At 30.1% G+C, this 14,960-nt stretch overlaps 3 protein-coding genes across 3 annotated transcripts; 2 read left to right on the top strand and 1 right to left on the bottom strand.

The window, feature by feature from the left end:
* Positions 1-5,023: 5,023 nt before the first annotated feature.
* Positions 5,024-5,557, bottom strand: LOC137823569 (RING-H2 finger protein ATL67-like). Its single transcript, XM_068628755.1, has one exon. It carries the CDS (start codon positions 5,555-5,557, stop codon positions 5,024-5,026), a length of 534 nt encoding a protein of 177 aa, XP_068484856.1.
* A 3,636-nt stretch (positions 5,558-9,193) lies between these two features.
* On the top strand, positions 9,194-11,735 carry LOC137826830 (subtilisin-like protease SBT3). The gene has a single exon (XM_068632975.1). It carries the CDS (start codon positions 9,352-9,354, stop codon positions 10,426-10,428), a length of 1,077 nt encoding a protein of 358 aa, XP_068489076.1. The 5' UTR covers positions 9,194-9,351; the 3' UTR covers positions 10,429-11,735.
* On the top strand, positions 10,600-11,646 carry LOC137823568 (subtilisin-like protease SBT3). Its single transcript, XM_068628754.1, has one exon. The coding sequence runs from the start codon at positions 10,600-10,602 to the stop codon at positions 11,644-11,646; it is 1,047 nt and encodes a 348-aa protein (XP_068484855.1).
* Positions 11,736-14,960: the final 3,225 nt, after the last annotated feature.

Raw genomic sequence — 14,960 nt, 5'->3', positions numbered from 1 at the left:
TTAGAAACTATTTAACAATAATAGAAACTAATTTAGAAACTATTTTTTTTTTAGTTTCTAAAATTATCTCTAATTTAATTATTATTGCAACTAATTATTTTGGTTTCTAAAAATTGGGTTATATTGATGATTTTCTTGCAGTGAATATAACATTAATTATGAAAGTTTTTATTTTATTTTATTTGGGGTTTAATATGATTTTGATGTTTGTGGATGTTTTGGAAAATAATTAGAATCTACAGATATTTATACTAAGGAGGATAGTTAAATTGTGGAAAATTTTGTTCTATGTTCAGAATTATTGAAGGATTAGAATATTAAATTTTTCATACCTATATTATATATTAAGACTTTTTTTTATAATGGATTGGAGTATTCTAGTACCTCTACTAATTCTATTTCTTTTTGTTAATAAAAAGAATAGTAATATAATTCAGACTTTTGAGTATAGAAAGTCACAAAGATAACTTCAAAAACTTAAAATAATCATAAGTATGAAATTGTAGGTTAATTATAATTTTTTTTATTAATAGATGTTAATTTCTACGTTATGTGAAGTTAGTACCAACCAGTTTCCATTTTGTGGGAACCATTACGATGTTGAAATTTGTACCCACGGCGCACGATAATTAATGGAATAAAATGGAAGAGTTGTTATTCTCGTATCATACCAAACCTTCTCGTTTACATCAGTTCATGTTTTTTTTACACTATATTTTCAGTTTTCGTAACTTTTTTTAAAATTTAAAATTATTATTTGATTATTTTTAAGTATATTTTTTACTTTTATTTTGATTTAGACCACTTTTGCTTCTATATTTTTTTTTTTTGCAAATCCTCAATGCATTTTATCATTTATTTTTTTCTTCAATGTAGTATCTAATTTTATTAAATTTACACAATTTGATTTATTCTCTTATATATGAATGAATATTTCAAACAATTATACGTGAAATTTATTGTATTAGCTAGTTGACTTATCTTTTTATTCTCTTTTAATTGTACCTGAAAATTCTCTATTTGGCAGGCAGAGTATGTCTTATCAAATCGGTGCTTACGTCCCTACCGCTTTTCTATGTCGGTAACTGTGATGAGGGAAGTGAAAAGGTTACAAAAAAACTTTTTGTGGGAATGGGGGTCAGAGAACCGGAAAATTGCTTGGGTGGCGTGGGATAAGATTTGTCAATCGAAAGATAATGGCAGATTATGGGTCATTGACATAGAAAAGTTTAACTTGGCTCTTCTAGGGAAATGGATATGAAGACTTAAGTCTGAAGAGAGTGGGTTTTGGAAGGATATTATAGAGTCTAAGTACGGTGGGTGGAGGGGTTTAAGATCTCAAGATCAGTCTTGTAAGGAGTCGATGTAGTGGAGGGACCTCAGGAAAGTTTGGCACTTAGAGGGGTGGGGATTTGATTTTGAAGATAGAGGTCGGTGGGAAGTAGGAGATGGGAAAGAAATCAGATTATGGGAGGATAAGTGGTTGGAAAACATCCCTCTAATGCATAAATTCCCTAGATTATATTTAATCTCCTTGGATACTGGTTGTACTCTGTCACAAGTTGGGATTTGGAGTAATAATGGTTGGTCCTGGAAACTGCGGTGGAGAAGAAATCTTTTTGTGTGGGAATCCAGTCTACTTGATCTTCTAATGCGGAAGTTGGATACCAAAAGGTTAACAAGAGAAGGTGGAGTTAAACCTGATAAATGGCTATGGAGGGATGTGGATCATACGGATTTCTCTGTGAAGGTAGCATATAAGTGCCTCATGGGGGAGGAGTCAGTAGTGGGGGAGGATCTGTTCGCGAATTTATGGACTTTAAAGACCTTACCTTCGGCACATTTTTTGGCTTGGAGGGTGTTACGTAATGCTATTCCTACTAAGGACAATCTTTCGAGACACGGTATACCTTTGATGTGCGATCAGTGCCCTCTGTGTGGTGTGGAAGAAGAGTCGGTAAGACATTTATTTTTTGAGTGTAAGATTTCTTGGAGAATTTGGGGTATGTGTCTCACGTGGTTGGGTTTCCCGTTGGTGCTACATTGTGATGCACAAATGCACTTTAGGATGTTCAAACCTTTTGGTCTGAACCACGCAGTTACCAAGTGTTGGGGGGGTATTTGGGTAGGTTTTGTGAGTGAAATTTGGAATCACAGGAATAAGGTTGTGTTTGAGAATGGGCGGGTGGATCTAGTGGAGGTTTTTACCGTGGCACAAAGGAAGACCTGGTCTTGGGTCATAGTAAAAGAAAAATCGGTTGCATTCTCTTACTCAGACTGGTGTTTGGATCCTATTTGTTGTATGAGGTATTTGAAAGTCTGATTTTTTGTGTTTTTAGCTAACGTTCTTTCCTAGTTTTGGTAGTTGTGGTGTGGTTTGCGCAGGTTCCTTCGGTAACTCCTATATGAATGGCTAGACTGAGGCTTGGAAAGCTTTAAGTGGTTGTGCAGGTTGTTTTGGTATTTCCTATCTGGCAGGGTCAGACTGATGATTCTGCTCTGTATTGCGGTTGTCTGGGACATTTTGTTTGGCAGGGTCGGGCTGAGTTCTTTGCTCATAACTGCGATTGGAAGCTGTTACGTTTTTCTTGCAGGCAATATCTGGTCTATGTACTATCCTCGAAGGATCGGTTTGTTGATGTTAGTTTTTGGATTTTTGGTACAGTTTGCCTGTTACAAAGATTTGGCTTAGTTGTTGGGTGATGTGTCTTTTATTATCGAGTTTGACACTTGGTTATGGTAATTCAGCCTGATGGCAAAAACCTCTTGTATATCTTTGTTTGAGGGTGTAACCTTTTTGGTGGGTTGATGTAACTGTGTTTGTTGGGTTCTTATATTTTGTACTGGGATTGTGTATTGTTGGATCATTAGTTGGTAGGGTACTAGATTACTTGCATTTGGGGTTTTGTATAAGGGTTGGGACACCCCTGAAGTGTCTCTTTTTTATTTTATTTATTCTTTGCTGATAAAAAAAAAAAAAGGTGTGTGTTTCATTCTTCATCAATATCTCACTACTAGTCCTCATCCTTGTACAATTGTAATGTTTGAGGATTGCAAAACTAATATAATTCTTTCCATGGTTGTGGAAGTATGAGTTGCATAATTGCATCCATTTGTCATTGTGCAAATTTTTTAGTATTAAAAACAATTTCACTTGAACCTCACCTATATTGTACATTTGTCATTCCCCCTCCATACCTAACCTCACCCACATTCTCACTCTTAGCCTTAACCTCAACTTGACCCCCCTACCAAAAATTAGCCTCAACATCATTCCCATATTCAACATCATTACTTTGCACACTCTATACAATCACACTATCCTTATCAGTCTTATATTTCAAAAGATTTTCAAGTACCTCAGGTTTATAAACCATGTGTATAAAAAATAAATGTACTTTGTCACATTGTCTTGCAATATTGACCATATTACACCCACCCACCACTAGAATATCACTACTCCTTTAATGTAACATATCCCATTTCTTTAAGAATGTATAGTATATTAAAATAACTTCATCTATGTGAGTCACATGACAATGTACCTGTTTAACCAACATATTTTAGTCTATCAATACTCACAAACTCTCATCATAGTGGACCACAACGTCAAAAAAATCCTCATACATCACAATTAATTAATATATATATAACCCTATAAATATATGGATATGTACACATAAACCAAAAAATATTCAAATCAATCCAACAACACATACATTGGCAAAAAAATGATAAACCACATAAAATGAACATTTGCACTTGGTGGAACTCTAAACCTTAATCAACTCACAAAGTGCAATGAGATTTAAAAATTACACAATCAAATGCAAAAAAAAAAACAACCAAAATTAAAATAAAATAATATTTTGATCTCACCATAAAACTTAAACCAAACATGGCAACAACAATCAAGAAGTGACACTCACCTTAGAAACTAAATAGAAAACATCACATTACATAAACCAATGACAAAACCACGATGCAATCACCAATTGTTAACTCCAATTTGCATAAATTCAGTCTCCAAATCTCCACACATTCAACTAAGAAAAATCTCACTATGCTTTTGTCTTCAATCTTTTAAAAAATATATATTTTTCCAACTCATAAAATGACTAAAAACACAACGGTTATTCACCTTAACTTAAAATGTCCACGTGTCACATCTCACGCTATCATTAGTCATATTAATGTTAAAAAAAAATAAAATTGAGTCATTTAAACAAAATTTGAAACTATATTGTTGAGTCCAAGAAAAACTAAAGGAATATATTGAGTATTTGAAAAAAAATACTAAGTGGTATTATACCTTTTATTTTCGTCTTTCAAAATTTAAAATTGTTATTTTTAATTTATAATATTTGTTTTATCTAGATTAGGTGCGAGAGAAACCATGGAAAAAGAAAATCTCTAGAACCTATGTATTAAGATTAGTTCATGGCCTTAAATTTTTTTAAAAGTTTAAGGGTAAGCTAAAGCTATATTATAACACAAAGTTCAAATCCACGATAAAATAAAGTATTTTAATTATTTTTTAAGTAACTTGTAAATTTAAATATTTTTAATTAAATTCTTATTAAAAAAATCATTTTATTAATATACACAATAAGATAGATTTAAAAATCAAAGAATTTGGGTTTATTAGATTGGGTTTATTTCTAAATACACACAATAAGATAGATTTGAAAAATCAAAGAATTTGGAGAGCAAATTAAGAAGCATGTTTTACCCTAAAAAAAAGGTTCGAGTAATTAATTAATTAATTACATTCGTATACATTTTACATTTTTTTCCCTTACAGTTTTCGTTCTTTCTCGTCATTATTATCACTTTCCCTTTTTTTTTCCCTTTATCTCCTCTCCATTTTCTTCCAAGAACAAAAAGCTACATTCATCAATTTTCAAAAAAACTCTGAACATTATGAACATGTACACGTAAAACCAATTTGAAAAAGAAGAAGAAGAAGAAGAAAAAAAATCCTCTCTGCAAAACCATTTGAGCTTGTTGAATGATGATATTATTAAACACGTTCAAAGGCATTGCCGCCATTGTTATTAATATTGTTATCATTATTGCTTCTAGTTTCCTTGAGCGAGTTCCTACAAACGGGACACGTGGCATTGACCTTCAACCAGGCGTCAACGCAATCTCGGTGAAAGTAGTGGCGGCACTGCGGCATCATCCTCAGCATCTCCGATTCCTCGTAATCCTCAATACATATGGCGCAGGTGGAATCATGGTCGCACATCGTTGCCACACTATTGGTTTTGCTGTAAGGGAAAGTGTGGTACGACTTCACGACATCAAAGGGTAGCCCTGTGAGGTTGTTATTGTTTTGATCGTTATGGATCATGGATGCGATGCTGTCGCTTATGTTGTCGTTGTTGGCACCTTGGTCGCGTCGCAGGCTCATGTACACGTAACAGACACGAATGAAGAGAGACAGAAAGAGGATCAATAGGAAGACCTTGGTGAATATGTCCAATCCAGCGTTGTTGGAGTTCATGGGTGGCCCGTTGTAGACGACGGAGGGAGAAGGAGACAACAACGACATTGCCGATTGATCTTCTTCTGGTCAAAGGTTGTGACATGAGACAAGTTTCGTGGTGATTACATCGTAGGAGCCTTTTGTACATGTTTTCTCTATCAGTGTGTTGGGTTTGAACAAATTTTTAACCTAATTCACGTTGTACATCTAAAATTAACCTATAAGCTGGTGCTTAGTTGCTTAATTAACCCCAAAAGGTTTATTACTCATTTGGTGTTGTATTTGCGATTTATTTTGCTTTTTTAGGGTTGCATGCAAACATAATTAAAATTTAAGAAATTGGTTGTTTTTACAAAAAATTTAAAACAGCTTCTTTATATATTAATAGAATAAAATTAACAGAAGATTGATTATTCACAAAAAAAGATAAACTATCAATTTACTACTTAAAAATTGTTTCAATCATTAATTTTCAAAAGATTTAATGGGGTTTGAAATTACGGAAGAGGCTGAACATGTTGTAACTAAACGAAGAATGTGAGTAAACAAACATCTCTTAATTTAAACTATTTCCATTTTTTCAAAACACTTATTTAGGAAAGAATTTGAAGGTTTTTTATAGAGTGAAAAATTGATTATACACGATTTACTAATCGGGTACCAATAACTATAGCCAAAATGTCAAAGTACAGATAAATTTGTTTTTTATAAATTTGTTCTTATTTGTTTCAACAATTTGATGTGTTATTTTTATTATTGATCGTGTGTTTACGTTTTCATTATTCATACATACATTATTCATACATACATGAGAACAAATTAAATCCTACTCACATACTTAATTGATCTAATTATTTTCTATATATTATAATAATAATAATAATTTGCTTTCTACCATAGAGAGGTTGACCAATAGAAAAACTGAAAAGTTGACCGAAAGGTGAAAAATAAATAAATAGTTATTGTTGCAAAATTTATCGCCCAAAACATAAAAAAGATCGTGTGTAAAGAATAAAAGTCCAACTGTGTTTTAAGCTCAATAAGAAAGTGTTATAAATAGATAAAAATTTAAGTCATATCAAGTCTAAACCGAAAACTCAAATCGAGAACTCACATTGAGAGAAAAGACCGAGAAGTCAATCGCCTTAAAAAAAAAAAAAATTTTTCTAATCCATTACAAGAAAAGAAAAGAAAATAATAATAATAAAAATAATAATAAAAATGAAAATAACTTCAAACATGAAATCACTAGTATACATAATTGATTGATTAAAGTTATCACATGAGAAAATTTAACAACTATTATCTTCTTCTATAAGTCGTTTGGTCATTTTAATTAGCTTTTTCAATGAATTGATAATTCAATTTTATATTTTATACATTTTAATTTTGGAACTTTTTAATTTTTGTAAATACTTTTATTTAGACTTTATTTTGTATTTTAATATTATAACACTATACCAAATTTAAGACAGGTTTATTTTAGACAAACTGAATATTAAAATTATTATAATCTTAATAAATCCTTATTTTAATTTATTCTCTAATTTTTTACGCATTATGTCAATAAAATTGGTGTATTTTGATTTTGAATAATTTATCATCATAACTCATTCATTTTATAGACAACAATATATTTAAGCTTACTATTTATTATCAATAATTAAATGATTCTCCTTTTATTTATACTTTAATTATTAATTTTATTCAAAATTAAAATTATGAGCACCATGTATGAGAAACTTTCTAGTTGGATAATAACTAGATCCAAATCTTGAATCCAACCAAGGACAAAAATTGAATAGTGGTGGGCAATTTGTTTACCTAAACTAGTAGATTTGGTATTTTAAGAGGTTACCGAGTTCATAAGTTTTGGAATTAAAACTTGTAATATATTCATAAAATGTATATCTTTTAAATGCATAATTTTTTTTCTAAAATGTGCATTAACCGTTGAAATAATCCTATAAGAAATTTAACGTCAATTAAGAAAATTAACTAAAATTAGTTTTCTAACCTGTCGCGTTAAATTTGTTTATGATTTCAATAATTAAAATAATTTGGAGCTATTATTAATAATAATAATAATAATAATAATAATAATGTTTACTCAACCTGAGTGAATTTAACTCAAATTCCATGAATAAAGAAATAACTATAACCACTACATAAAAGAAATATAATTATTATTATCATTATTAAAATAATAATAATATTAATAACTATTATAATTATAATAATTACATATCATAATAGATATTAATATTATTATTATAATTAATATTACTATTATTGTTAATAATAATATTATTAATGTTAATTATAATTATAATAATAATCATAATAATGATAATTATAATTATAATAACTATACTTATATATTAAAGTTATAATTATAATTGTCACTAAAAAAAAATCAAATCATTGAATAGAAATCAATTTTAGAGAAAAAAATAATTAGTTGCTAGTGACTAAATTATAGATATTTTAGAGACTAAAATAATTATTGATTTCTAAATTAGGTTATAGTATTGTTAAATAGTTTCTAAATTGGTATGTAATTAGCTAACAATGTTTTAACTAACAGTTATTTAGATTATAAATTTGGTAGCAAAAACCTTGATAGCTAATTAAATACCAATTTAGAAACTATCTAACAATAATATAAACTAATTTATAAACAATTTTTTTTGTTAGTTTCTAAAATAGTCTCTAATTTAGTCAATATAGTAACTAATTATTTTTGTTTCTAAAATTAATTTCTATTTGTTGATATTCTTGTAGTGTATAGTATAATTATAACATTATTATTATTATAATTATAATTAAATTAATAATTATAATAATAATAAAACAATCATAATTTAATCACTAAATTTAGTAGTTAGTTTGTATTGATTTAACTACTGAAAATAAATTGATTACTAATATGTGGTGAATTATTTGTATTTAACGATCAAAATTAAATCAGTCATTAATTTGTAATAATCTAGTAATCAAAACCATATCAATTGTTAATTTTTAGTGATTTAATCATTGAAACCACATCAAGTTACTATTTCGATTTATGACTAGTTTAATTAGTTGCTAGTTAAATTACAATTTACAACCAACTTATTTTTTTGTCAAAATAATGCATAAATGATTTGACAAATTATTATATTTGGACTTGTTTGCTTAGATTTCTCAAGAAGTAGTTAGAGTTTTATAAGATAAAATTGAATAATTAATTTGTGAATAAATGAATTTTAGTTTTCTTTTCTTTTCTCATTTATTTTTGTGAAAAAATTATTCAAGTAATCCCGTTACAAGAATGCAGAAAATGTGAAGTATATGAAAAATAAAATAAATTTGAACCTCTATATATTTATAGAATAAAGTTTGTTTAGTACTGTAAATAGTAAAAGCAACTACTGGATCACAAGTATCATTTACTCATATAATATGGTATCAATAACTAAAATTAACGGCTTCTAAACGGAGCAGAACCCTTGCAACAAGTTAACAGCACGACAAAAATAATCGAATACTCTGTTCTTTTTTCTGATTCTTTGACGTTAATTCATACTAACACGTCTCTTATAATCGCCATGCTTCTTTGTTTCTACTCCTTCGAAAAGAAGTGTCATTTTGGCTTTCATATATGTTCTTAGATATTGCTAAACAATAAGAATATTAATTAAAGAAGCATTAGATAGTTAAAAGATTTTAAAAGAAAAATGAAGTTAAAGATGTGCTGAAGATGAATAATTCGATCATAATTGGTGTTGTTCTACAGACCCAACATTTTCCTTTATATGCTGCATGATCTGATAGGCTTTTCACAGAGGAAGTTTTCATTTTGTGTTGCATAAACATAGATGGCACATAAGCCTAACTTTGTGTTTCCACTTCCTTTCATGCTCCTCCTCCTTACTCTATTGGCTCTTCATGGCAGTGCTGCTGAGAGTTCCACATATATAATCCACATGGACAGATCCCTTTTTCCCACTGTCTTTACAACGCATCATGATTGGTTTGAATCCACCGTTCACTCCATAAAATCAGCAACACTTGGTCACTCATTCAAGCAATCACAGAATCTCACAGTGTACTCCTATAACCATGCCATGTATGGTTTTAGTGCAGTGCTAAGTTCAGAAGAGTTAGAGGCTGTTAAGAACTCCCCTGGTTTTGTTGCAGCATATCCAGACAGAAATGTCACTATAGACACCACTCACACTTTTGAGTTTCTTTCCCTAGCCTCTTCCAGTGGCCTATGGCATGCCTCGAATTTTGGGGAGGATGTCATTGTGGGTGTAATTGACACTGGTGTGTGGCCTGAGAGTGAAAGCTTCAAAGATGATGGCATGACCAAGAAAATTCCAAACAAATGGAAAGGGACCTGTGAGGAAGGGCAAGAATTCAACACTTCCATGTGCAACTTCAAACTGATTGGAGCTAGATATTTCAACAAAGGTGTGATTGCTGCACACCCCAAGGTTAGAATCAGCATGAACTCAGCTAGAGACACTTTGGGTCATGGAACTCACACATCATCATCAATTGCTGGCAACTATGTCAGAGGAGCCTCTTGCTTCGGCTATGCCAAAGGGGTGGCTAGAGGCATTGCACCAAGAGCTAGGCTTGCCATGTACAAGGTCTTATGGGACGAGGGTCGTTACGCCTCTGATGTTTTGGCTGGAATGGACCAAGCCATTGCTGATGGGGTTGATGTCATTTCCATCTCTATGGGGTTTGATGGTGTTCCACTTTATGAGGATCCTATAGCAGTAGCTTCTTTTGCAGCAATGGAAAAAGGGGTGGTGGTTTCATCCTCTGCAGGTAACGATGGTCCTGGTCTTGGTTCTTTGCACAATGGAATGCCCTGGCTTCTGACCGTGGCTGCAGGTACCATTGACCGCATATTTGATTCTCTAATTCTTGGAAATGGCTGAACCATTAGGGGTTGGACCTTGTTTCCAGCAAATGCCGTGGTGGAAAATCTTCCACTTATCTACAATAAGAATATATCAGCATGTAACTCAGTCAATTTGTTATCGAAACTGGCAACAAATGGGATCATTATATGTGACTTACTTCCTGACACTGACTCAATCTACAAGCAAATGAGGGTTGTTAATGAAGCTAGTTTGTCAGGGGCAGTGTTTTTTCTTGATGGTCCTTTGTTAAATGACATAGCAACTGCCAGATCTCCAAGCATTGTAATCAGTGCAAAGGATGCACCATCCGTGATCAAGTATGCAAAAAGCCACAGGAAGCCAACAGCCAGCATCAAATTTCAGCAAACATTTGTAGGAATAAAGCCAGCACCAGCTGTTGCCGGTTACTCTTCAAGAGGTCCTTCACCAAGCTACTCTGGGGTCTTGAAGCCTGACATAATGGCACCTGGCTCTAATGTCCTTGCCGCTTTCATTCCTGATACTCCGGTAGCTTCAATTGGCAACAATGTGTACTTAACCAGTGACTACGTTTTTCTGTCTGGAACATCGATGGCCTGCCCTCATGCTTCTGGTGTTGCTGCTCTTTTGAAAGCTGCACACCCTGAATGGAGTGCTGCTGCTATAAGGTCTGCACTAGTAACCACAGCTAGTCCTCTAGATAATACACAAAATCCAATCAGAGACTATGGCTATCCTTCTCAATATGCTTCCCCTCTTGACATGGGAGCTGGTCAAATTGACCCCAACAAAGCACTTGATCCAGGTTTGATATATGATGCCACCCCACAGGACTATGTTAATCTCCTTTGTGCTTTGAACTACACACTAAAGCAAATCTTAGCCCTTACAAGATCAGGTTCCTACAATTGTGCAAAACCATCGTTTGATCTTAACTACCCTTCATTTATAGCTATCTATAGCAACAAAACAATGTCAGTTGTCCACAAATTTAGAAGGACAGTGACCAATGTTGGAGTTGGTGCTGCCACATACAGAGCCAAGGTGACACAACCTAAGGGTTCTGTGGTGACAGTGTCACCTGAGACATTAGCATTCAGATACAAAAATGAGAAGCTAAGCTACGATGTGATGATAAAGTATAGGAAGTACAAAAAGGAAGATATCTCTTATGGGGATCTTATTTGGATTGAAGATGGTGGAGCACACAGAGTTAGGAGCCCCATTGTTCTGGCACCAAGTGGATTTGTATGAGTTGGTTTGAGTTTTCCTTCTCCTGGCCATGAAATTCTGTCTCCAAAATTGAAACCCAGAAATAATATTACTATTTGCTAGTTAAGTAATTTGGTGAGAGTTTCCCATTTTCAGTGTCATATTTGCATAGGATACTTCTGTGGAAGTGTCATTTACATGAATTTGGAGAAAGTGGTGAATAATGAAATGTGACTAAAACGCCTCATACTAAAACATGTATCTTCTCCAACACATTGCACTGAATCTTCACTTGAATTAAGAGACGAATTACGGGAATAAAAATCAGCAGAACTAACTAGAAATTTCTTGCAGGGTTAGTGCAATTTGTACTAGACACTAACATCTTACCCATATAAAAGTTTATTGTCCATCAATAATAGCTTAATGCAATCAAGGTAATTTATTGTAGCCACTTAACAAAGTTTGATGCAAGAACTTTCTTTAATTTCTCAATTACATATATCTCACTAATAAGTTCCAATACTTAGCACTAGAAAACACAAGTCAACCCAAACTACCATCTTAATACCATCTTAAGTATTTTCTATTATCATCCAATTCAATATTCACGTATATCTCAATTCATACACATTCATTATATCCACACTTTAACATCTAAATAGATAAAAAATAAAATAAAGGCTAAACCATTATTATCTCAAAACAGGTAGGTAATTGCAGGTAATATCAATTATCTGTGGTGTAGGTTAGGTGGTTATGTGGATCAAGTCATAATCAAATTCTAATATTTTAGTTGTCATCGCTCTTGAATAAAAAAAATTTGCAGAATAAAATATAATGATATGAGTATAATGATTCCAATATTACAATTTTAACTTTTACAATTAGACAATCATACAAAACTCAAAGATTTATCAAGTACACCAAACAAAAAAAACACTTAAGAATTTTTGATCTAAAAAAACCTATTTTTAGAGAACATTATTGAGAAATCAAGCATATTATTATAATCATAAATTGCTTATCAGAAATTCATTTTATTTGCAATCGTATTTCACAAGATAAAAACTTCACATAAAAATAGAAAATCTTAAAACTTCATTTACAAGAGATTTTTTTGTACCTTAATTTTATATTTAATATATTTTCTATTGTCCTTTATACATTTGTTCTACTAGTAAAAAAATACGCAATCATCTCAGAACTCCAAAGATAAGTTAAACGATAGAAAATTTAAAAAAATAAAATTTTAAATAAATAAAAATAAAATAATTTTATTGTTATATATATATATATATAATTTTCTTAACTTAAAATAACAAAATAATAATACTTCGTCTATTTTAGATATTTTTTCATCCATACTTATTAAAAATTGGTAATTCAATAAAAAAAAATTAGTTATAGAATAAAATTTGTTTTCGTTGTATAAAATATTTCGAAATATTGAATAAAGTCTATTCTTAAAATTATAAACATTTTCATTTCCTGAATTTTTACAATACTTCTATTTTTAGAGAAGGTTAAAGTTATGTTACTTTTGATAAATATAAGGATTAAAAATATAAAAAAATGTATTAAGACAAAAGCTAACATTTTACATTTGTTTTTATCGAAACCTAATACCTTAGTGAAGATGAGAAGGTTTTTTATCCTTTCCTTTATAGTCAACACGGATTTTAAGAAATTATGTCGCTTAAGTCAGAAATAATCTCCAAAAAATTACAAATACATAATTAAATTTATAACATATTTAAAAAAATCTTTGTATAATTGTAAATTAAAATCTTTCATTGAAAATATTCCATTTAATTTATGATGTAATTAACGAACATGACTATTTTGTTTATTACCCTTAATAATTAATAAATAAGAGATAGCATTCAAAATAAGTTATAAAAAGATGAGACATTTAAAACAATATTTACATTTTCTGTGTTATATACTAGCTGCAGATACGACACGGATACGGACACGAAGATACATATAATATTTAAAATGTAGGATACAGGAACACAAATTTATATATTATATAATTATGAATTATATAAATTGACAATAAAGATTTATGTGCACAAATATCTTTCAAATTATTTTTTGGAGTAAAAAAATATTTTTCATGATTGATTCAAAAGAATTTGTTTTTTATTTTTATAATCATAATAAAAACTTATACAATAAGTTTGCGTTTTTAAAAAATTAATGTATTTTTTCTTTTTAAAATTATGTTAGAATCGTACTAAAATTGTCAGAAATCCAACACATACTTTTTTTAATTGGACAGTTCATGGATACGTATCCTACAAGTGTTCATACCAGTGTCGGTGTCCGATATGAGTATCCGATACCGACACCATTTAATAGAAGAAGCTTCATAGGTTATATACTCTCCCATGCCATGCAGTGCAAAAGTTTATATTTCCAAAAGTAAATAATTTTCCTCGTAATATTATTTTCCAAATACCTAAGCATTATTTCTATACAATTTTTTTTCTTTCACTCTATATGTTTTCTTTCCAGCTTTCATATTTATTTATTCTGATTTCAATATAAATAATTTCTTAGATTTTACTCTAGTAAAATGGTAATTGAAGGAGTTTTTCCTTTTTAAGTGGTTCACTAAACATGTTAGGGTAATATATTTAAAGTGTTTGTATTTTAGAATTTAATATTTCTATCGTCATCAATTATATTATTAATATTTTATCCGAGACTTCTTAGGGTGTTAAAATTTTGACTTAATTAAGTTTTATGTTTTTTATTTGTAAATTTAAGTATTTTTTTAATTATTTTAGCTAAACAAATTTTGTGTTCTATTTGAGCATTTTTTTAATCTCTTTATGTTGATATTTAATTAAGTTTTAAGTCTTTGTAAATCTGAGTATTTTCAGTTTAGTTTTTATTAAAAAAATTATATTTTTAAATTTTTTTATATTTTTCTATTCAATTTCTGTTGTTTAATTTTGTTATTAAGTGAAATGATATGATTGTTTGATTTTGCAATCTGACATTATTTGTTTTCTAAATTAAATACTAAAATAAAAATAAAATGAGTCATGTGGAGACAGAAACAATATCCATTGGTAAAGATAATTTCCAGAGATTACTTTTTTATCACCCAAATTTATGTTGCGCTTAATAGTACAAAAATAAATGGTCAGGTCAACTTAATTAATAATAAAAACTCAATTAAAAATATTTTTTTTAACATAGAATAATTTTTTAATAAGAACTTACTTTAAAAAATACCCAAATTTATAAAATATTTAAAATAAAAGTATTCAAATTTATAAGAGATTTAAAATTGAATTATGTAATTTTTTATTTTCTAAGTGAAAAGTAAACACTTAAAT

This window comes from Phaseolus vulgaris, chromosome 8, assembly GCF_000499845.2.
Source record: "Phaseolus vulgaris cultivar G19833 chromosome 8, P. vulgaris v2.0, whole genome shotgun sequence".
Classification (NCBI taxonomy): Eukaryota; Viridiplantae; Streptophyta; class Magnoliopsida; order Fabales; family Fabaceae; genus Phaseolus; species Phaseolus vulgaris.
Note: the sequence above shows the minus strand (reverse complement) of the source record. Positions and strands in the feature narration are given on the sequence as shown.

Bases quoted from the DNA above. Each gene is read 5' to 3' on its own strand.
- LOC137823569 (XM_068628755.1), bottom strand. From the start codon at position 5,557: ATGTCGTTGTTGTCTCCTTCTCCCTCCGTCGTCTACAACGGGCCACCC.
- LOC137826830 (XM_068632975.1), top strand. From the start codon at position 9,352: ATGGCACATAAGCCTAACTTTGTGTTTCCACTTCCTTTCATGCTCCTC.
- LOC137823568 (XM_068628754.1), top strand. From the start codon at position 10,600: ATGAGGGTTGTTAATGAAGCTAGTTTGTCAGGGGCAGTGTTTTTTCTT.